This window comes from Mycteria americana, chromosome 3 (assembly GCF_035582795.1).
Source record: "Mycteria americana isolate JAX WOST 10 ecotype Jacksonville Zoo and Gardens chromosome 3, USCA_MyAme_1.0, whole genome shotgun sequence".
Classification (NCBI taxonomy): Eukaryota; Metazoa; Chordata; class Aves; order Ciconiiformes; family Ciconiidae; genus Mycteria; species Mycteria americana.
The window spans coordinates 38085125-38109376 of NC_134367.1; the positions used below are offsets into that span (position 1 = coordinate 38085125).

At 39.3% G+C, this 24252-nt stretch overlaps 1 protein-coding gene across 5 annotated transcripts in view; it reads left to right on the top strand.

Moving 5' to 3' along the window:
- Window positions 1–269: 269 nt before the first annotated feature.
- BCKDHB (branched chain keto acid dehydrogenase E1 subunit beta) overlaps window positions 270–24252 on the top strand; it is a 166062-nt gene continuing 142079 nt past the window's right edge. For 3 of the 5 annotated variants that reach the window (XM_075498253.1, XM_075498251.1, XM_075498252.1), the window contains exons 1-3: window positions 271–488; window positions 3002–3079; window positions 5701–5769. In XM_075498253.1, the coding sequence (XP_075354368.1) occupies window positions 323–488; window positions 3002–3079; window positions 5701–5769 (313 nt within the window). In that variant the 5' untranslated portion in view covers window positions 271–322. Of the gene's footprint in view, window positions 489–3001; window positions 3080–5700; window positions 5770–24252 lie in introns of all 5 variants that reach the window. The other 2 variants (XM_075498254.1, XM_075498255.1) reach the window with 1 other exon arrangement.

A 24252-nucleotide genomic window follows, 5' to 3' on the forward strand; every position in this document is an offset into this window, starting at 1 on the left:
ACGCGCCCGGCAGCGGGCCCTAACGGTCGCGGCCGTTGCCATTACCGCGCACGCGCACGGCCCGCTCTGCCCTCAGGGCGTGCTTCACTCCCCCGCGTGCCGAGCACGTAGCCCCCCCAGCCGCGCTCCCTCACGGCACGCCCTCCGCGCACGCGCAATAAACCCTGCCTCTCCCCTCCCTCCCATCCCACCCCTCCACCCACCGCAGGGCGGCTTCTGATTGGCCCGTCCTCCACCCGCTGCTGGCCAGTCAGGAAGCCCGCCCGGGACCCCGCCTCTTTAGAACGCGCGGCGGCCGCGGCGGCCCCTGGCAGCGGCGGCGATGGCGGCGGCGGGGCTGGCGCTGCGCGGGGCGCTCGCCTCTGGGGCGGCCGTGGCGGTGCGCCGCCGCGGCGGGCTCTGGAGCCGCCTGCCCCCGCTGCCGGCCGCCCCACGCCGGTCTGCGGCGCACTTCGCTTTCCAGCCGGACCCGGCGCCCAGCGCGTACGGTGAGAGCGGGGCCGGGGTCCACCCCGCGGGCCGGGCTCACCCTCGCTCTGCTGCCGGGTCCGCCCCGCCGCCGCCTTCTTGGGGGAGGCCCCCGGCCGGGGTGGGGTGGAGGGGGAGGGAGAAGGGTGGGCGCTTCCCCGCCTCCGCCTCCTCCTCCTCGGGCTGCCCTGCCCCGCCGGGGCGCCGGCGGTGGCCGAGGGAGCGAGGCTTCCCCGGCGGGGCAGCTGCCATCAGCCCCAGCGCTGGGGGCGAGAGCACGGGCGGCGGCAGCCTCCGCCTGGGTGCGTTTGCCCCGCTGTGTCCACCCGCGGGTTTTCCGCCAACAACTGGGGCTGTGGGCGGGAAGGCCCCCGTGGGCCGCTGGCGGGGGCGGTGGTGCTTCAGGCCTCTTGGGCGCCTCACCGGTACCGCTCGGGGGGGCTGATGAAGTGTTTTTGGGCAGTCAAGGCCATAGCTGCAATAGGCCCACCCATCATTTGCTCAGACCTGCAAGCCCTTCCCCTGCCCCTCTCCTGTTTCAGTGGTAAAGCTTCTAGCAGTAACTTAATGACTTCTATCCATCCCGATTTTTTTATTGTCACAAATGTGACACAAATCACAAATGTGATTTGCTTAAGTCACAAATGTGGTAATAAACCTGTGATTAACAGGCTGCTGTCTAGTGAAAGGTTTGAGGTAATCCTCGTGATCACACAAGTGAGAGTAGACACAGATCAGCTGAAACTAACAGCTCAGGATGAAAGTTGGTGTTTTGACTATTTCTGAGATGCATCCCTGCAAATGGCTAGTTCTGGAAGAGTTCTGGAAGAACTGAGTTCTGGAAGAAGCCTGCCAGCTGCAGAATAGTTGTGTCTCTCACATGAACTGTACTGTCTTCCAGAAAGATGTTACTCGGTTGGATACCTTGGTGTTCCAGCTTGGTCATTAAGTCCGAGATAACTCTCGGCCGTTTCTGTTAGTCACTGGGAGGTACAGGCACCCAAGGTGTCGCGGAGTAAAGCCTGTGTGCTGCAGGTCCCTGCTTGAGATCATAGTGAAGAAGCTCTAGTGGGGCCGGCCAGTTTTTGTTGCCATTTATTAAAGAAAACGACTTCCCTTTGATTTAAAATACACTTTGAAATTCTGTGAAAAACAGTGAAAGTAAAATAAAGTTATGCCAATACTGATCCTGAGACTGTTAAGATAATGCTTCTCAAACTCCACAATTCAAATCTGAAGGGCACAATTAGTTTCCCCTTTCCTGCAAGGGCTAATATAAGGACCTTTATTATAAGCAAGAACAGCAACTTTTTTTCACAGTTTCCTCTTCTTAAAGGGCCCTGTGAAGTGTAACAAGTGAAGCTACCAAGCACAGGAACGTGTAGGAATGTAGCTACTCAGCTCTGATGTGGCATGACATGAGTCTTTAACAAAAAATGCTAATGTTAATTAACAATTTAGGAGGAAGGGAAGCTGAATGGTTGTTGAGAGATACTGTAGCTACTGGAAACAGAATGTAGTTCTCCTTTCTGATTTCTAACACTTTTTCTCATGTTTGTCTGGGATTGTCACTTAACCATCGCTTTTTTTTTTCCACATGCTGTGTGTGCTGGTAGGTAGTATTCTCCTGGGCTGTGGCTCCTAATCATGACTTAGATAGCGGTTTTGCCAGTTAAAGAGCTACCAAATGTCAGCCAGGCAATTTCTTATTCACTCAGTTTCTGATAAGGCATTATTTTATTTGCTTGGAGAATCTGAGTTGGTCACAGTAGTGGGGACTGGGCTACTGTTTTGTTCCATCTTTGCTTTCAGGCCTGTTTGTTTTTCCTTGCAGTGCTGGAGTGAAGAAGGGCACTCAGGTAGCCTTTCTTGGTTTTGGAGGTTTTCTTTCAATCAGCGCTGCATAAGATTTTAATACAGCAGTCTGGTGCATTTGCTTTGCCCATTTTAAGTGTAGCGGTTCAGCATCAAGTCTTCTTTCTTTGGAGTGTGGATTTGATGCTTCTGACACTTTGTAACTGCAGTCCTGAGAGCAGTCTGGTGCTCTAGAAAACTTCTGATAATAATAGGTATCAGTAAACAGGAAAGGCTGGAGCTTTAAAAAAAATAATTAAAGAATGATGAAGTACGCTTAATGAGATCCGGTGAATCTTAGCAGAAAGGATCCCAATCCTCAAAACAATAATGATTTATTATGGTTTCTTCCTTTGAAAAATTGTTGTATTAGTCACTGTTCCTAGTGTTTGACTAAGCATTGCAAAGCAGCATTTGCTTTTAGCTAAGAGCATAGTTTTTGAAAAAAGGTTGAATGCAGGGTAGTAGAATTATAGTCCTTGGCATTGCAAAGTATACCATGCTCAATCCCATCTATCACATAATTTAAGTTTACTCAGCAAATGAGTCTTGGGTACTCCTAACAGGGATCTTGTTTATGACTGTTAAATAAGTTTTTAGTCATGTTTTGCACCAGTGTTTTCTAACATACTTTGTGTTTTGAACCAAATTAAATGGCTAAATAATCACTTTCACACAGGGCAGACTCAGAAGATGAATCTCTTCCAATCCATAACAAGTGCCTTGGATAATACTTTAGCCAAAGATCCGACTGCAGGTATACTATACTTGTTAGTGCGTTTTACTTTGTATAAATTGCGTTTTGTTTTGCCTATTTGTGTACAATATTAAATGCATTTCTTGTTGCCTTTAAAGTTTTCTAATAAGTTATTTCTACACTTTGATCGCAAACAAAACTTAAAAATGTGTTGTATTAACAGATTATTAACAGATTATGTGATCTAAGATGCAGTTGTGTCTTCTGTATTAGCTGGGTATATTTTGCTTGAAAGTTGGGACAGAAAGATACATTGCTTAACATGCTTCTGGTATTACTGGTGTGAACTACACTTAAGGGCAGCTTGAGTCCCACCAATAAGTCAAGGAATTTTAAAAATGTAAATCTTAGGTTTTTAATTACTTCAACTCTGTGCTCAAAAAGTGGTATTTTGTAGAGACTATATATTCCTCGCTCTGTCCATTCTCCCTTCTCTCCTTCCCTGCCCTCCAAAATTCCTTTCCAGCTTTACTGATTTCTGTTCATCGTTGTGCATAGGCAATGTAAGATTTTCTAGGCTTTTGCAGTCTGGATAACCTATAACTTTGAAGAAGCTAGTTCATCATAGCTTGATTTAAAAGTGTTATCCTAAACTCTTTTGCACAAAACTATTTATTCCACTTTTAATTCTTATACATAATAGAAGGTCTATTGCTTCTGTTCTTATAAGAAAGGCATCATGATGGCCAGATGTCTGATAGAGGTGCTTAATGTCACGAACACAGCTGAAAAAGCTATATGATCTTGTGTAACTTTGGGTTTTCTTTTTGGTGCGTTAGTAACTCTTTTTGGCACTGCTTGAACCACTGCTCAACTTGAAGTCTGACTAATTGTCTAATCTGTTAGGAAAAATTCCATGTTGTCTGTCCAGTACTATGCCTGTATACATTCCCTCTCAATCTACAGCTGTGTTATAATCACCTTTATTAAATTAAACTTAGACAACTGAGGGTAAATTAGTGCCAAGAACAGATTTTAGTACCATTTCTGTAGAATCAGACATATAAAAGTAAGTAGAATGTTAGTCCAGCAGGAATGTAAACTCATATATAATCTTCAGCCTTTTAGTTGCTCTAAGGTTCCAGTCTTGCTCCTCAGCTTTGCAGGGCTGGATTTGCAAAGCCCTTTGCAAGACCATGTTGGAGTTCTACAGTCCAGACATGTGAGTTGTCAGTATCACCCTACTTACTGAATTAATTAGTACTTCTTGCAATAGAAAGCATGTCTTTCATATGTTTTTACTTGTATGGGAATTGAGCAACTGTTGTTTTAAGTAGTGGAAATCCTCATACTTGTGTTGATGAGAATTAGAATCTGTCAGTAAAATATTTTCAGTGGCTGAACAGAATGAGTAAATCCATGCAAGTTTGCTGATACTGGCATTAATAGGATTTTTTAATGCCAATTTGGCTCAAAAGTGAGTAGCCATATGGTATTGGAAAGGCTACAAAGATTTTTAAGTACATAAAAAAGCAAACAATATTAAAAATGAATTAGAGAGATGATCTGGGGACATACTTCAATCATATACACCATGACTGCGTTGGTTTTACATCATTATAAAAGTTATTTTTCTTTAAGTGGTGTCATTAATATAATTGTCGGAAGTGTGTTAATCCCTTTTAGTGCTTCCATTCAGAAATTTATTTTACTTAAATAAAAATCATATTTGAAAGACAAAGAGGCTAACTCATTATTTTGTGTCCTTTAGAGTACTGAGAGTATTGAGGAATTTGGGAATTATCAGAACTGACCTCAATTCGTGCAAACTGCTAGTGGTGATACTGCTGCACATCTCTTACATGCTTAAAAAAATTGAAATAGGCAATACTTATTTCTGTGAATTAAATAACAAAACTGTTTTAAGAAAAATTAGACGTCATAATTCTATAAATTCAAAGACATCCCCCCCCCCCCCCCCCCCCAATTAGTTGACATGAATCTAAATTTTAAAGGCAATTACTTTTAGTGAGAAAACTTTATTGGCTACATTAACCCGCACTGTAAGGATAGTAGTGTTGAATACTGAGAGTTGTCCTGGTTATTAGATATGCATCTTTTCTGTAGAGGAGTTCCTCTGAAGACACTCTTCAGGGATCTGGCAAGTATGTTTGGAGAAGGTTTTAAATTTCATGTTGGATTGATATTTTGAAGAAAACTTCAACTTGTCATTTTTCAAAACACTACATTTACTGAAATCTGTGGGTGAAGAATGCAGATGGTTACCAGTTGTAGCAGAATGCAAAAGCTTAATGACTTGTGATTGAATGTAATTGTTTCTTGGAATTGCTTTTATTTGTTTAGATTTAGATATTGTGATATTATAGAATATTTCAGAAAAATAAATAGATGGTTTAATGAAAGCATAGCTGAATCAGTTTCATGAATTGTGTTTTGAGACATAGTTGTGTTGCTGTACTGATTCCTTGTTAACCTTGGTTCTTTATTTGTTATAGTTAGACTGTGCATGAGAAACGCTTAGGTCTAGATAAATCTTAAGTAAGATGAAATGTTAGGTGCTACTTACGTTAGTGTCTCATAGAAAAACCTTTGAAACACGTTCATTAAAAATAAGATGCATTGGAGTAACATTAGTCTCCTCTATTGTTCTTATTTTTCAGTAATATTTGGTGAAGATGTGGCCTTTGGTGGAGTCTTCAGGTGTACAGTTGGCTTGCGAGACAAATATGGTAAGTTAACTTTTAAATCTGACATTATTTTCATATTAGCATCTCTGTTCTTTCGTAGCCCTCTGTGGTTTCTGGGAGAAGAAGAACATGTGGGAGAGAAGCCTTGTAAATGGACTTCTGTTTTCCTTTCTGTCCTTGGAAATAGAAAAAGTTTTGAACGTATTACCATTTCTGTAACCTTTCAAAGCTCTTGAAACTTGCTGACGTAATTTCAGGAGTCTTTTGTTTCTTCAACTAACTTTATCAGTATAAGTTTGGTTTTTTTAAACTACAGTTGGACCAGACTTTCATAATTGTGGCCCCATTTAATTACTGTTATCAAATTAAAGCCTCTTAGCAACAATACATGGTGATGCTTTTTGGTCCTATCTGTCAAGAACTGTGAAGGAATTACATTAAAATGGATTTAAACTCTTTGTTAAACATAGTATTTTTTAGCATGGCCTGGAAAGCCAATATAGAAATGATATGCTATAGCTATGCTTGTGTTTCATCTAGAATGTGATTGGTTTACTTGTTTGGGAGATTCATGTGAAGGCATTCAGAGAAATGGTAAAACCTTTGTCTCAAAGAATCTTAGAAGTAGCCTTTATCACTAGACAGGAAAAACAAGTTTGCAAAAGTATATGAAAAATAAGATGGTACTTAATCATCTCATACCTCAGACAGTTGAGGTGAGTTCAGTGGAAGAGGAAAAATAGTTACTTGCATGAACTTTTAAATTTTTGTTGAAAACTTATTTTTTAAGTAAGTTTTAAATAGGAAACTTCTCTAGGTTGTGGCTGTGGTTTCTTGTTTGGTTGGGTTTTTTTGCTGTAGATAATAAAAATCACTAGGTGGCAGTCTATGCCTATAAGTAGTTATTTTGATACAAATTGATAGTTCCTTTTTGAGCACTTTTATAGAGGTCAAAGTCTAAATATCACCTAGTATTATAGAAGGGAGAATTTAGTATATTAATACCCAGTAGTAGTCCTATACAGATGTTGGTTGCTATCCAGACTGTTGCTGAAGTATCTCTGGAGAGATAGAGAAGAGAAGAAATTTGCTTTTAGAATAAATCTGTCATCAAATCTAAAACCTTTTTTTTCCAGGAAAGCCATTTGAGCCTGAGTGTAGAGTAACGTTGTAATATTAACACAGCTAGAGGCCTACACTAGTAAGTGAAAAGTCAAGCTCATTGGCTTTGTAAGGAAATAAATCCTAATTTTTGATCGGATGAATTTTTGACATGCTACAAAGAATTTTGTTTGAAAATGTTTAATTGAGGAATCGTATGTAAACAAGGCAGTATGTGGAAGTTTCTTTTCCACAAGAGCTATGACTTAGGATAGTATGTTTGTTCCTATAGATCTTATGTCAACATGTGAAATAGGCGATTCCAGTTTTCTGGCATCGCTTTGCTGCTCATGATCCTTCTATTGGTGTTAGTATGTTTTGCTTGAACTGAGTGCTTAGAAATCAGTTGCTGTATAATCTTCTGCCCTGAAAATTAGTAGACTCCCTGAAATTTTGAAACTCCCTGAAAAACGTGGAGAGTTTCTTTCAGATAAGTGAAGGGAAATAAGTCTTGTACAGTTTTTTTTCTTTGTCCCCTCCCTCTTGTCTTGCACACAGGAAGGCATATTCTTGTTTTATTTCTTGCCTCCTTCCCCATTACCCTCTGCCAAGTTTTTGATTGTCACCATTTTGCAGAAGTTGCATACTCTAACCTGTAGAGTATCATTATTGAAGTAATGAGTGTCTGCTGTTCCATAGTCCTGCTGTCTGGAGATGTTTCCTGTCTCTAAAGCAAAGATGTAAACTGCATGATTGATAGCCTGCTTCCTTGACTACTGTATTTTTGTAGCCTAGGTAATGTGTGCAAACATTTATTTATTAAAAAAGGGAAGTACACGATTACTTTGGTCTTTTGAAGAAAATGCCATCTGAATGAAATAGCTGTACATTTTTCTTTGAGTCTGCAAATGGATTTGAAACAATGATCTTGGAGTGTGAATACATGTGTCCTATTGCTCTGCCTGAAGTGTGAAATAAAGTTGCAGCATGTAAAGATCAGTATCATCAACATGACAAAAATACAGAGATCAGAGGTAGGGATTAGATAACAGGAGGTAAAGAAACGGGAGGAAAAAACAGAGGATAAGGTAAAAATGGAGAAAATAGACAGAAGTAAAGACTGAGAAACAAGAATAGCAGAAATAGTGATTGACAAGGAAGGCTACTCAGAAGAATGCCAGAGCAGGGTTTTTTTTTTTGGTAATGCCAAAAAAAGACCCATCTAGCCTACTATGGCCAAAAATGAAGATTCTGAGATTATATAAACAGGGCAAGCGAACTAATATAATACTGTTCTTGAATACTCTCTCTGCTGTCCTCCAAACACTTACAGCTTGAGGGCTTCCTTACCTAGAAGTGCCTCTGTGTAGTCATCGGCCTCAGTAGAGATTTGTCTTTAATACCATTCTGGTCTGCGCTTGAAGGGAGGCTCTAATGTGCGCTTACTGCCATGTCAAAACCCTATCCTTAACGAGGGTAAGGATCAAGAGCCTTCTGACTAAGCTTGGTATTCTGAGAATGTGGAATAGGATCAGTCCTTGCTCAGAACTCTGAGAATCCAACAGAAGTAAGATTGGCTTGGCAGGTCTTTCCCCATTGCAGTGCTTTGGGGAGACTGAGTTTTTCTGGTTTATGTGTTCACTTTTATAGGTGAGATTTGGGTAGGTGGTAGAAACCAAAAAAAGAATTGGAAGAATTGAAAGAATTGAATAAATTTAAAAAACTGGAATCTTAGATCGAGTTATTGCCCATGTTTGTTGTCACTTCAAAAATAATATACATCTTAGTAATTCATGTCTCTGTGCTAACAAATATTTATGTACAGGCTTTCCAATATTTATGTACAGGCTTTCCAATGCTACAGCTGTTTGTAGGTCTTATCAGTAACATGCAGATGTCTCGCACAGGTAAATGCATTTGTATGTATGTGTTTGGATAATATATTTCAGTGAAGTTATGTTTTACTCAAAAGCTGGGAAGTTTTTATGCTTGCCAAAAAGTTTGTACCATAGAGAGGAAAGTTGACCTAGTAAGGAAATGTGAAAGACCAGAATTTACTTTTTCTTGTTGCTAAGATTACATGCAAGTTTGGATAGCCAGGGAACTAGCAGTTTCCCTTTAGAACAGGAGTAGTGTTTGAGCCTTATGTCTCTTTAAGCAGATTGCAGTTCATTTTAGGGACTGCTTTCCTTGGTATATGTGATGTCTAATTAGAGCTCATTAGAGCTTTTCATGTTCCTGTTAATGTATCTGAAAAACTGGAGTAAAAAAATAATTTTAAGTGTAGTCCTCTGAAAGTAGTCTTGAATTATCCACCTAGCAGAGGTTAAGGGAGTTGGAAGAAGGATGGTCAGCAGGTGAAAATGTGAAAAATCCCTTTCTCCTGATGACCAACTCACAGAGGGTCACAGCAGCTTCAGGAGCTAGCAGGTTAAGTGCGATCACGTTTGATCAACACTTGAATGAAAGGAAGATGTTGGGAAGAGAAAATGTATTTCTGGAGTTGTGTGAGGCAAGGAAGGAATGTTAGACTGGTGCCTGTAAGATGGAACTTTTTGTCAATGGTGAATTTGGGTAGGAGAAAGAGATAGTTATTGGACTGGAAAGAGGTTCTATTTAATTAAAGGAATGAGAGCTTGCTTATAGGGAGTGCTCTCACACATTAGAATAAAAATGGATGTACTGGTTATTGCTGACCTCTAGAGAATAAGGTAATTCCAATGTGATGGCCTGAAAACAGGTAGCTAGTGGAATTCTGAAACAAATAATGTAAAACACCTTCACATATAAGTAAATTCAGTGTTAACCAAGTTAATGGTGAATTACAGAAATGATAGTCACTGTTGCTAAAGGTTTTACAGCTCCAGAAGTTGCACAAGGCAAAGGGTGCTAGAGGATTTTAAAAGTTCAAAGAATCACTTCTGTGATTCTGTGATATTTTTGGAAGAAGTCTTTAAAGAAATTAGAAACATGTCTGGTAGTATTGTCAGTCTTCTGCAAAGCCAGCTGTGAGTTGGATATGAATGCAGTGAATCCATGTGTTGCTACCCAACATAAATAGATTTTTAATATGAAATTGGAAAAAATGTGATCCTTAGTAAGGGAAGTTTTAGTCTAAATATTAGGTGTGTGGGATTCATCTTGGCAAATGCACCATTTAAAAGCTGGATCTGATATAAGCAGGTAGTTCAAGCTTCCTCCAGGTTCCATATCAATTCTAGCAGGCAGTTTGTGTTGCCTGTTCAAGAGGATTCAAGATTAACTATGATCATAGAATCACAGAATCATTTAGGTTGGAAAAGACCCTTAAGATCATCAAGTCCAACTGTTAACCTAACACTGCCAAGTCCACCACTAAACCATGTCCCTAAGCGCCATGTCTACAGGTCTTTTAAATACCTCCAGGGATGGGGACTCAACCACTTCCCTGGGCAGCCTGTTCCAATGCTCGACAGTCCTTTCAGTGAAGACATTTTTCCTAATATCCAATCTAACCTTCCCCTGGCGCAACTTGAGACCATTTCCTCTTGTCCTGTCGCTTCTTACTTGGGAGAAGAGACCGACACTCACCTTGCTACAACCTCCTTTCAGGTAGTTGTAGAGAGCAATAAGGTCTCCCCTGAGCATCCTCTTCTCCAGGCTAAAATATCCCAGTTCCCTCAGCCGCTCCTCGTAAGACTTGTGCTCTAGACCCTTCACCAGCTTCATTGCCCTTTGGACACTCTCCAGCACCTCGATGCCCTTCTTGTACTGAGGGGCCCAAAACTGAACACAACAGTCGAGGTGCAGCCTCACCAGTGCCGAGTACAGGGGCACAATCACTTCCCTAGTCCTGCTGGCCACACTATTTCTGATACACGACAGGATGCTATTGGTCTTCTTGGCCACCTGGGCACACTGCTGGCTCATATTCAGGCGGCTGTCGACCAACACCCCCAGGTCCTTTTCCTCTGGGCAGCTTTCCAGCCACTCTTCCCCAAGCCTGTAGTGTTGCATGGGATTGTTGTGGCCCATGTGCAGGACCTTGCACTTGGCCTTGTTGAACCTCATACAGTTGTCCTTGGCCCATCGATCCAGCCTGTCCAGATCCCTCTGCAGAGCCTTCCTACCCTCAAGCAGATCAACACTCCCACACAACTTGGTGTTGTCTGCAAACTTACTGAGGGTGCACTCGATCTTCTATCACACAGCAGCCTGCATTTCTCTTTCATGGCATGTCTTTCTATTTGCCACCAAGGGAGTCTAGGTGACTGCTTAAGTTAGATTCCTAATATTTGGATGCCTGATTAGATTACCTCTTAAGTTTTTGCGCTATCGTAAATTATTTTTGGACTGAGAGAGTAGTGTAAATGAGGTTTGTTTGCTTGTTTTCCTACTTTTCATTAGGGAATTCTTGGATAATACCATTTTAGTTCACTTGCAACTATTTGGAAATATGGGTAGAATGTGAATACTTTGAATATAAATTTTTTTCAAAGATTCTCTCAGTTCCTGGAGGATACCACTGTGGTGTCTCCCACGAGAAATGAGTGCTTGCCCAGGGTAGAAGAGAATTGGCCTCAGTTCTGTCCGTCAGGAGTTCTGAACATACTCTCAAAAGAATTGACTGACATATCAAAGCTGATCTCTGAAGATTCAGCAGAAGCGGTTTTGTCACCAGGTGTTCTTTTGAAATGTTTTGGAATGAATTTGTCTTCTGCTCATGTGATTAATTTGTCACTGTTCGGGATCCTCTGTGTGATAGCAGGGTGAACAAGAGGAACATAGATTTCCTTCTTTCTGGATTAATGTCCCATCACCAGTTGGAGGGTCTTTCACTCATGGCTTTCATTTTTGCCTGTTCTGGTTTCTTTTAGCTGTTCTGTTTGGTCTCTGTTACTGCTCTCCTCCTTGTTTTGTTCATCAATGCTTACAGAGATGTATTGCCCACAGCAGCTTATGGTACTCTCATACAAAGTCAATTAGAACAAAATGCTTTTCGTAAGGTCTCTGTGTAACGTTGCTAGTGTGTTCTAGAGTGATGTTTGCTGCCTTTATTAGCAGCGTGGTGTTGACTGTTGGTTTGTGGCATGCTTTAGTCCCTTTCTGTTGTACTGCTGTGCATCCAGTAATGGCTTCTTGATGGACAACCTGATAAAATGAAATGCAGTAAGAACAACTGTGTGTCACTGCTATATGTAGGACAAAACAGAATCAATCTCAGATCATTTCCTTTCAGGTAATTCTGAATTACATACATGGCTGGAGACATTCATACATGCAGGCAGTGGTAAATGAGCAATAAGCAGCTTCATTTTTCCTCCTTACTCATTTTTCATAGCTAAAATAGAAGCTAAAATAGAACCTTTTCCTCAGGTGGAGTAAAAATGATGCAATTAAGTACACACATGTAACTTGAAATTTAATTATTTTCTTGCCCTATTCTGTTCATATAGGCTTGTTTTATAAATAATCCTTCCTACATTTTATGATTTTGATGCAGCTAGAAGTGTAGATAAAGTTGGTAGAATTTTTTTTTTCTTCCAAACCATATTAAAAAAGTGTGAAATAGATGAGGAACAGATTGTAAACAGTAATCAGTGTATGTTCAATCAGTCCAAGATATTTTCTTGCAAATTGGAAAATCACAGAAGAAAAGGAAAATCAAGAGAAGAAATAACACTTGTATTGAATCTCGTGAGTGTGGGGGGAGTTGAATCAAAGATTTCCCTTGTGGAAAATTTGGAACATCAAAAAGAAAGTGACTGAACTGCATATGAAACTACAGTTATAGCAAGAAAATAACATCCTTATGTCAGGATGACCTAGCCACATTAGCAATCAGCTGGATGCTTTAAAAATTATTTTATTTATCACTTCCATATTTGTTTTCCTCTACTTTCTGCCTGCCTTACAGAGTTAGATCTCTGAAGCACAGGGTATGTTTTTGGACAGATCAGCTGGCAAAGGCTGTTCTTAACCTTCAGTGATGGAGATTCCCTGGCTTCCCTACGCACACGGTCCCAGTGCAGAATTATTCTGATGGTTTGAAGCCTTTTCTTACTGATCACTTTTCTCTGGACTCTGGTTGCTGCAACTGAAGGATATGGGCCATCCAAAACTGGATACATTACTCTGGGTCTTACTGAGTAAAACCTGGTTACTTACAGCTTTCTGTTGATACATCTCATGATAATGCTAGCTTGTCTTGCAGCAGTAATGTTTATTTCCAGTGTCTGATCCACTGTAATCCCTGGTTGTTATTCTGTAGACCTTGTATCTAAGGTGTAAACACCTGTGAGAGTTTTCAGGGAACATGTCATTCTCAGTAAAGGAGTCATTTGTTTATAGTCTAGTAAAATAATTCAGAAGTTTTTGTTTATTGTTTATTTTGTTTATTATTATAATATTATTTTATGAGGTTAAGCTGTAGAGAACTCCTGAAGGCAAGTTCTGTGTTTTAAGTGAAATGCCTATGGGGGAAAACATGGGTGAGAAGATTAGGTTGTCCCCAGGTTGTTACAGTGTTTGGTGAAGTTTCTTGGCTAAGGATTGGATATGCTTACAAAAATTGCTTAATGTCTTGATGGCTTTTAGTAGCATGAAATAATGGGAGAACCTTCTGAAGCTGAGCTGATAGAGGTAGATATAGTGTGGTGTGGTTTTTTTTTTTTTTTTTTTAAATTCTAATCATCTGTCTCCAAAATCCATAAAATACTTAAAAATGTTTATATTGTAAAGCTTTTTTGTTAGTGATTTCAGGAAATTGTTTATTGTGGAGACTTCACAGCATGTAACTGGTGAGGGAGCAGAGATCTGTCAATGGAGGTTCTGGGTCTGTTCTCTCCCAAGCGTTACAGTGCAAGGGCAAGAAGTACAGGAACACAATTTGGATGGGCTGGTTGGAGTGTGTAATGGAGTGTATTAGGGTAGTGTGTTCTGCCTCCCAGAAGCTACTAGTGGTTGGGTATTACTTCAACAGGTGGGGAGACAAGCTGGTGTTTTTCTGTGAGTTTTTTTTATCAGTAATTGTGGGGTCTCTTGCATGCTTTGAGAACATAACATTACAGGGAGGAGAAAAACTCAGCCTAAAGTAGCATAAGAAATAAGTGTTAGGGGTTTATTGTATAACCAGATAGATAGAAAATGTTAGCTCAATGAAGCTAACAGGACCTGCAGAAGCAGACTGCAAGCTTGTTGGAGAAGCACTGTGCTTCCTCTTGTATGTAGGTGCTGGTCCTTCCTAACATACTGCCCGTGGTAGAATGAAGTAGTTCAGAATTTGTGTCACAGTGGACTTAAGCTGACGGTGGAACATTTTATTCAGAGTTAAAAATGACTAGTTGTTGTGGACTTTGGTTATCCTTGTTTCTTTGTGGATGGATTTAAGCAGATAATTCTGCAGCTTGCTTGCCTGGTTCTTCCAGAGCAGTTTGACAAGATCTGGATTTTGTTCCAATTTATATAAATGTCTTTGAACAGTAACATCTGGAGAATGTGTTCCAGATTCATTACACAATAGTACAGTTTGTTCATTTTCATATTAAATAGCCAATTCTTTTCCTAAGATTTACAGTTAGAAAAAAAAGAAAAGTTATCGGAGAACTTGATACAATGTAGTATGTCCTTTTACACTGTTTGTATCTGTGGGATATTGATATAAATCAGTCTGTCAGAGCTAAATAGATTTTATTTTAGTTTTGTTTTTATTTTTAAATTGTTATCATAGCATGCATGGTGTAAAAACAATGTTTTATTTATTTGGGACTTATAAAAAGAAACAATATTAGTATGTTGTAAACCTGTTTGAGGGAAAGATAAGGGATATACTTCTTAATATAGAACTTGATACTCAGTACGGAGCTTAAGAAAGCTATTCTAACACATTTTTAAGATATTTCAAGATACATTGCTGGGCAAAAAAGTATGTGCTGCTGAACTTCATAAAAGTGGAATTTTCCACTTCAGAAAATACTTGCAGTGAAACATTTAAAAGTAGTATTTTAGTAATACAGTGTCAAGGAGGATGAAACTTTATGTATTAAAGACACAAGATGGAATTGATGAGCATAATTAGTATTTGCAGTCTGTATTAATACCAGGTCTGCAAGCACAGTTTGTGTACGTTGTTTTAGATGTCAGTCTTTATGCCTTTACTATTCCCTGGGTGGAATTTGGTGACTCTCAATTTCCTTGGTTAGTCCTGCGTTCAGTATACCCTCTGTTTCATTTGTACTTGTCAAGTGGGACTAATTTAGTATGTCCACTGTTTTTTCAGCCTCTGAGGTTGGTGATAAGTGTGTGGTAATTATCACCACTTCAGTTTAAGAAGGTGCTGCAGACTTTATTACAGGGAGTAAAACACTCATAGTTTTCTTGGAAGTAATTTGCTAGAAGTCTAGAAGGGTCAAAAAGGTCAAGACTACCACCCCAGTCCAGTAAATTGTCTAAGCAGCTTTGCAACAGAAGCACTTTGAGGAGCAGGTTAATCTTAATTTAACTTGATTCAGAACTATCTTGCAGTGACCAGGCTGACATAACACGCTAGTCATTTATTATAAAAGATCTCCTTTCTTTTTAATTTGTACAAACATTAAATCCTCAAAACCTGGCAAGGAGTTGTCATGCTTGTATGGAAACACCAAGTACAGATCAATTTATTGATTATTTTTGTCATGCACATGCTTTACATCATGAAGGGACAGGCATGGTTACAAGTGAGATTTGTAAGATTTTTTTTTTTTTTATTACTGCAGATTACTGGTCATTCAGCACTTTGTTCCTGTGTACTTCTTTAGCACCATTAAATCCTTGCTGTTGTGTTGAGAATAGTTGCTTCACAATTTAGGGTAGATCCAGCATGCTTTCAAATTTACTATAACATTTTTCTGCACTACTGATACTGAGGAGTGTGAGAGACAGTGCCTTGTATTTGACACAGTTTTGCTTATTCCGCAGTTTGTCATCCAGATAGTGTACCCAGCCTATTACAGCAGAATTTTCATTAACATGTTGTAATACTTAGCTTTGGTACCTGTGTGTATTTTCCTGTTGGATCTTTTGTCATGTCATGTTGCAGATAGTCTGAAAATGCATGGAACTGACCTAAGCTGCTTAAATAAAGCTGATATGTTATCCCTTGGTTATACCCACATAAAAGTGTTTGGTAGGTGTCAATTTTAGAGTGTATTTTTGCCAGTGAGCATTCTGTCATCTGGTATAGCTTCGCACATCTAACTTTATAGTCTTTATATGCTTTTCTGCAAGTGTGCTTCTCACACAGCAAAATTTTTTGCGGTTGAGCAAGGAATGTTATTAATCATAGCTGGAAGAACACTTGAATGCCTTGGTGCAGTTAGGCATCGTGCTTTTTTTCTTTAGGCTGATACAACTGGGTATATGAGCCAGATGATCAGAAGGAATTCAGTGTGGAATGGGCTACCTGCATAGTCATCAGTAAAAAGAAATTCTGGTGAGCAAATCTGCCACTTTTGATGCAGACTGCTTATTGAATATTTTTCTAACAATGTGGAGCTGAATCAGTACTATTTTATCAATGTCATAAAATGCTTCCATCAGCATGACAGGTACAGACATAAAAAGTTTGGGCAGTCAGCATGTAACCCTGCTTGGAGCTGTTAATGAATCATAGAATAATAAAGGTTGGAAGGAAAAGACCTTGAAGGTCATCTGGTCCAAACCAATACTCAACGTAGAGCCAGTTTAGGTTGTTTGTGGACTTGTCCAGGTGAGTTTTGAATATGTCCAAGGAAGGAGCTTGTACAACCTTTCTGGGCAGCTTATTCCAACATTTGACTACTGTCACAGTGAGGTTTTTTCCTCGTGTAATCAGTTTCCCTTTTTGCATCGTTGTTTCACCTATCACTGTGTGCCTGAAAAGAATCTGATCCTCCCCCTGCTTATACTACGGCTTGGCTGCTTTTTCACCATGGAAGGATTAAATGACATGCAAGTTTACCGGCATTCAAAGCTATGCCAAAGCTTTGCATTAACCTCCCCTGACCCCTCCCGTTCCCACTTCTTCCCTGAGAAAGGGAGATAGTTAGATAATATATTTTAATATTTCTGGTTTATTCTTTAGCTTTTCGTGGGATGCTAGTTTGTCACAGATGACAGGAAATCTGAAGTGGGGGAGAGGGCCAGAAAAGCAAGTTTTCTCTATTTGCTTCAGGAAGGCAGAGCTGTTTATAAATAAATTTTCCTGGGTCCTCCCTCATCCAGAGGGCTATAAGTCTGACAATTGAGTAAATGCTTAATGTTATGTTCATGCTGTGAACAACTTTAAGAAATTACTTAAAGTTTTACTAGAAAGCAACTTTCCTTTCCTTCCAAACCTGCAATTCAGTAACTGCGCAGATTATAAGAATTTGTGTATAATTGAGGAGGTTGCTCCCCGTCCATGGGAACATTTTCTTTGTACTTCAGTAGTTCTCCTGACTCTGATATTGTTTAGGGTCTTTGAGAGTGAGGATTAAATGAAATGCAATAAACATGCTTTTCTCCTAAGGGAATCTTGGGGGAGAGGAGATGAAAGTGCAGTTTGGATTTGTGGAGCTCTTGGATGAAAAATGCACTGTCTTGAGTAAGAGAATGACATGTTGAGAATGCTTTGGGCTAGAACTACTAGTTCAGATATTCATGTCTATTCAAATGTATGAATGCCTTGGAATTAGTAACTGGGGGAGTCTTAAAAGGAAAACTTACCCTTCAGCTGTTCTTAATTTCCAATTTACCTGAAGTAGTCTTCAGAAGTGTTGGTTATGTCAGTGGAATAAATGGTAAACCTGTGAGGAATTCCTGTTCTTACCAGTTACCTGTGAGAACAGTTGTCCTTTTCTTTGGGCAATACTGTGGTGATTAGTGCTTCAGAAGCACATGTTTTTCTGTGCAAGTGATTCCCCCCCCCCCCCCCCCCCCCCCCGCAATGGAGCTTAATTAAGACTCCTGTAAACAGGTGAAACCGAGTAAGAAAAACTTATCTGTCATTTGGCCTTTAAAAGTTCTGTCTAGAATAAGAAATTGGGTCCTTTGTTGCAGAGTAGAGTACGATAGTGGATTTTGCAGCAGCAGAAGAGGAAGCAGCTAATTTAGTTTAGTGCATGCAAATCCCCATTCTGACCCTGTTCTCAGTTGCTCACAGATTAATGAAGTACCTTTTTTTTGACTAATTCATGTATCTTATTGCCATAATGTGGCTTCTGGAACATTTAAGGAAAAAGTGATGGCAATCTGTCATGGAATTAGTTGCTAATTAATTGAAATTTGAATTAATTTTTTTTGTTCAAAGTAACTAAATGTTGAACTTCCTTTGAAAGCATAGGCTGTGTATACACAGTGATTTTTGTGTATGTGGATATATGTTGCTCCTACAACAGACCCAACTCATTGCACTTGACGTAAGACTTTACATTGACTTAAATGAGGGCTGAGACCTGGCTGCTCAGCTGTATAGTTGGCTGAGCTACACCAGAGGTATGGCTGAGTCCTTGGAAGCCTGCTGGGGATGTCTGGGCACACACAAATGTTCTTGGCTCAGTCAGTGCAACTCTTGTAGGATACAGAATTGGGGAAGAACGGGAGAGGAGTAAAGCTCAATTCTGTAAATTGTGTTATTCTACACACAGTAGGTGAAATTCATCATAAGAAGTTAAGTTACTTGCATATGAAATCCTTTTCATTTCATATAATTACTTTTCATCTGTTAGGTAGGTGAAATGATCTATTTTAACATGGGCAGCTCTGGAAAAAGCAGCTTTTTAAATGGCATGGCATGTTAGTGTGCAAGGATTCAAGATTGAGAGGTAAGCCATCCCTGAGTTTGTGAAACTGAAGCCCTGCTTTGGACAAGTAGATTTGAAGCTTGCATATTCAACTGGAAAGCTAGCGTGTTTTTACTGGTATTCGCTATAGAGGAACAGTGCCCATTGCACACCCTTCTTTAAAGCTGAAGAACTTTGACTAGGATATCAATAGAAGAAGTGGTAGAACAAATTGATTAAAATTAATAAGAAATTACTAGAACTGTTTTGTGTTCAACCAGGAGCTCCAAAAGAGCTGAGTATGAATTTACCAGACTACTTGCTGTGATGCCTGCCCTCTCATGTAGTATCAGAGAAATGGAAGGCAAGTGTCACCAATTGTAAAAGAGGGCTTAGGAGGGATTGTGAGACCAGGAAAGTCTGAACGCTGCATAGATTGTGTTTAAATTATGTTAAGGAATAGAATTAGTAGACTTATGTAGATGTTTAAATTATGTTAAGGAATAGAATTAGTAGACTTATGTAGATGTACATCTATGACAAATCCTAGATATTCTAGGATTAGAACAGGTCTTTAAAGGCAGGACTGATTTGAAATCTGTCATTTCTATTTGAATTTTCTACACAAAGTCCCCAATGAGTAGCAAAGAAGCTAATCTGCTGGGACTTCCTTTTCTTTCCAGTCTTCTGTTTCTCCACATGCATCCATGATTGTTGCAGCTGAGGGCACAATATATTTAGCTTGTTGGACTCTTCTATTTTACTTCTAGCGGATGTTTTAAATGGAATTTAATGAGATCATGGGGACAAATAAAATGCTGCCCAAGTATATTGTTAATACTACTCAGTACTGACATCTTTTAAGATGCCTTTTTAATGTAAGTGATGTAGAAATATTTTAAAAACAAACCAAAACACCCTCCTTTGACTAAATCACCAGCAGTACTCCTTAAACCACTCAAATCGTCCAATGTGGGCTCTTACAGTGCAACGTGAAATTACTCAGAGTTGGAGCCTTGGGTGATGGGCTAACATAGGAGATTTGATATTGTTTGAATATCTCATTTTTGAAGTTAGATTGACAGGAAAATGTTTCATTGCAGATACTGAAATCTGAAATACTTTTTTCCTGACAGCTTAGAACAAATACAGATGAAGCAGGCCAAAACATTAATGCACAATAATAGACTACATATGTCTGTAAACATGCTCTGTTAGGTTGCTATGAAACTTTTTGTTCTTGGAGGATGAGAAGATGACTGTAAGACTGCCTTAAAGCTGTTGCCCCTTAGACAGAGGGTCCATGGTAATTTGGACGTTTGTGGGGTACTTCACTCTTTGTTCCGAAAATGACAAAGATCAATCTTTTTTCATTTAAGTAAAAATAGATCAGGGGAGGATGAAGTAATTGTTTTAAAATTGCTTTTAATCAAATACTGCTTTTTCCTTAATGTTTTTAATCTTTTCAGATTTACCTTATTAAGCAACACTTCTAGTGTATTTATTCACTTGCTTAACATGCATCTAATCTTCTTCCTGAGTTATTGGCATGGAGAGATGAGACGAATCATCCTTTTTTTCACATAGCCCTGTTTGCCATATTGCTTCCCTCACTGCTTGGAAAAGGGCACCAACCTGTTCAGATGGCTGAAACCAGGCATGTTTATAAAGCTGGGCAGGTTAATTGAAATGGACACCAGCATAATGTCTTTCTTCAGAGGCTGACGCATCAGGTTTCAGATAACGTGGAGGTACTACTTTCACCTGGAGTGACAAGTCAGCCTGCAGAGTTTGTGTTAGCTCGCTTTGAGCTGTGTGGCTGACGCAAGTAGTAGGAGAAGAGTACGTTTTAAGAAATGTTTGTTCATCGGTACGGAAATGAAATGTGGAAAGACAAAGTATCTCTGGGTTATTTGTCTGCTTGAGTCAGATTTTAGCGGAGTGAATGGTTTGTAAAGGATGATGTGAATGGCTGTTTATCAAAATCGTACTACCACTCTGTGAGTCAAAGTGGATTGACTATAGTCATGGGGTGGAGTGTGACGGATTCACTCAACCTCTTAACCAAACTAGCGGTAGTTTGGCACAGGCTCCAAAGGAGGTGAAGGCCTGAGCCATGGCCAGGCCAAGAATTCCTGGTTCCAGTCTGTTCTCTGAGAACCCACAAAGAAGCCGAGTGGCACAGAGAACACTGATGCATATGAGCTTAGAACACTGATCATGCATGAATAGCGGGTGGCTTTTCCAAGACTCATTTATCAAGGAACAAAGAAAGTTGTGGGTACAAGGATCCTCATGCGTATCTTTCCTATCGCATGTAATTTGACTACGAGCCAACCACTTTGTCTATAAATATGACAGCCAAAGTGAGCCTTCTTTGAGCTCTCCCTGCTAGGCAGCGTGGCTGCATGGCGGTGATCTCCCCTTGAGCTGGGACACCTCTCAAGGTTGCCTCTCGAGGCACAGAGACCTTTTACCAACAGCAGATCTGTGGTAAGCAACTGATATCAGAGTTACCATACTACAAGGTTACGTGTGATTTTTGTCTTGGTAACTGATTGCATGCTGAATTGATAGATTGTGCATCTATAATCCCTTAGATATAAACTGTTGTCCAAGTCTGAGACTAAGATTGGACCTAGCCGCACCTAAGCTCCATCAGGAGTTTAGAAAGCAGGGGGGTCTATTCTGAGCCTCATGACTCCACAGGAAGGTCCTCCATACCCTTTTGTATCCCCAGTCTCTCTGTGAATCACTAACTCGAGTGTAACCCAATTTTCCTTTGTATGTTTCTTCCATGCAGCAATTAATAGAGTGAACCTTGCCATCAAACTTTGTTAAGTCGCACTTTTACAACATCATATTAAAAACACTTTTGCTAATAGCTTTGACGGTGATTTTTTTTAAGCTATTTAAATCACTCATTTGCAACAGCTTCCTTTTCACATCTTGAAAAAATGTAAAAAATAGGCATACACATAAACATTTACATGTTTAAATAATTTATATTCGTTTTAGTAATGATTTTCATATTGTATAAATAAAGATAGGCAGTTAAAGCCATGACATGCAATTTTTAATGTTTGGGGAAGTGAATAAATTTGTTTTATCCCAGTGATGTGTGTATCTTTTTGTCTTAAAAGGCTAGCTTTTACTAAAAAAAACCCCAAACAACACAACTCTTGAAACTCTATTCAAGGCTTTTTTTTCCACCTAATGAATAATAAAGTGCTTTAGGTTTTGCTTTTAAGAAGGGATCAGTATTATTGTTGTACATCAACATCAAAACCACTCCTGAGTAATGAATCTCATTCAATGACAATTACCTGGCTGCTTCTTCCCTGTTTTAAGCCATAGTACTTCAGGATTATGCCTTTAATTCTCAAAGTCCAAATTAGGTGCTTCAAGCTGACCATGTTACAACTGTCATGTTGTAGTTCACATTTGCTTTTATTGATTCTCACTTCATTTATTTCATCATACTCCACTGATAGCAGCATGCTGCCTCTAATTTAATATCTCAATAGTATTTTAGCAGTTTTGTTAGGTTGTCTTTTATATTCCAAATCGTAGAGGGGCAAGCTAGTGTGGTGGATTTAACATGCTTTTGAATTCATTTGCCTATCACAAATTGATATTAAACGATTAATTTTGAAGTTTTTTAGAAGTTGAAAGCTCATTTTACAGGATTGTTCAAATACATATCAATTTTTGTGTGATGATTGTAAAATTATTTATAGAACTAACGTATAAGGCAATTTCAGTGTACTTTGAAAAATCTGTTAATAAAGAATAAGGTTAGGTAAACTTACTATGATCTGACTTCTGGGCACTTCTCAATGATCTGTTTTTTTTTATTCTGCTCAGACATTAGTCTATTTATGTAGGCTATGTGGCAGAATTTTAAACCAGATTTAACTGCATTTCAGTAAATAGGTATATGTTAAAATAGAAATTCACATGAAGAAAAGAAGGCCAATTGAATATTTTTATTTCAATATAATAATGCTATGTTATTAAATTTACTGTGAATTTCACCTCCCTCCCTGCCTCCCCCCCAGTCTCTTCCATACTTGTATTTTTCCTGTGTTTTCTTTGCTGGTCATGTCCTATATCAAATGATCATGTAAGCAAACGAAGTGAAATATATTGATCTGCCAATAGACTTTTAAGAAGTAGGAAAGTGTATTATGTCTTGGTAAGGTTAATGCATTTTAGTTTATTAAAATATGAGCTGTTTAAAAATTTAAATCATCAGTGAAAGAGAAGGGAAATAAGATGCTAATTCATGGCACCGTAGATTAAATAAAAAAAGAGGGAAGCAGAAGTTTGCCAACTCTTTATAGTTTTACAGATGGATATGAGTACAGGGACAGCTCTTGTGATTGCATCTGAAGCAGGGCTTCCCCACCTTCACAGGTGGTGGTAAGGCCTGGGGCAACTACACATTTGCATAGGTGGTTTGTGTTCCTATTTCCTTGACCATGATGCCTGTCAGCAGAGGGAGCTTGAACTGAGATTACAGCCATCCTCAAGGAATGAGAACAATTTACACAGTATGCACTCTCTCTGGGTTCAAACATAATCTTGTGTTCTCCTTGTTATAGAAATTCTTTCATCTTTCCATGGCATTATTTTCCTTCTCCATCCTATAGATTAGTTTATTGATCTATTTACTCTCTAGAAATGGGACTAAATAGACCTGAAAGCCAAAGTTTCTTATTCTGTGTGGGAGAAGCATGGTACTGATATGACTGAAATCTTCCCCTTTTGTCAGCTCTTAAGAGAAGAGAGGATTCCTGCGTGAAGCTTTTTGAACTGATTTTTGTTAATTCTTGGCAGTAAAGCCAAGACACAATTGATGTTTGTCAGAAGTGAGTATAACTTAATTATGAGGACAATAAAAGCTAAGTTACATCTTCTATAAATATCTTCCCCAGTTCTGGGTTTCCCAGAGCATTCTGTCTTTCTGTAACTTGGAATGAAAATCTTTCAGGGCTGGGGCTGTTTTTATATAGTGACATTGCCAGATATCTTGGTAATACTAGTAAAGAAAGAATAGAAATATGCAGACTAGTAGCATTGCTGCAGCACACTGGTAAAATAAATGCCCAGCAAGAATAAATGGCAGCACTTGCCATTTATTGTGAGGGTGGTTACTGCCACTCTTGCTTCCTATGCCATTTTTAGCCAAACGACTTTTGAGCACAATACCTGCAGAGATTATTATTTTTTCTTCATGAAACAAAGTACAAAGATATGAAACAAAATACAGAAGACCCACATCTGGAAATTACTGAGATCAGCTGGCTCACGTACCTTGGAAATGAGAGCTAGCAGGTTTTTCTACTTGTAAAATGTTCTCTGATCTGCAAGGTGCTTTGCTGTGATGCAGGGTTGGTCAGGGTAATACCGGGTGTGTTTGACATCCAGACAACAAAACCCTACTTTCTTTCAAAAGCTATGCGATAATTTTCTTGATCTGGAATTCAGTTTTAATTACTGAGCTAGCTGTGGTAATGTTTTTATCACAGCCCCAATAGCAGGACTTCTAAGTCATAAGAATTTAAAAAGTTTCTTGGAAATTTATTTCTAAACAAGAAGCAGCCCAGCGTGCATGTATCTTAAAAGTACTGTAAGTCACAAGGGCTTTTGTTTCAAACAC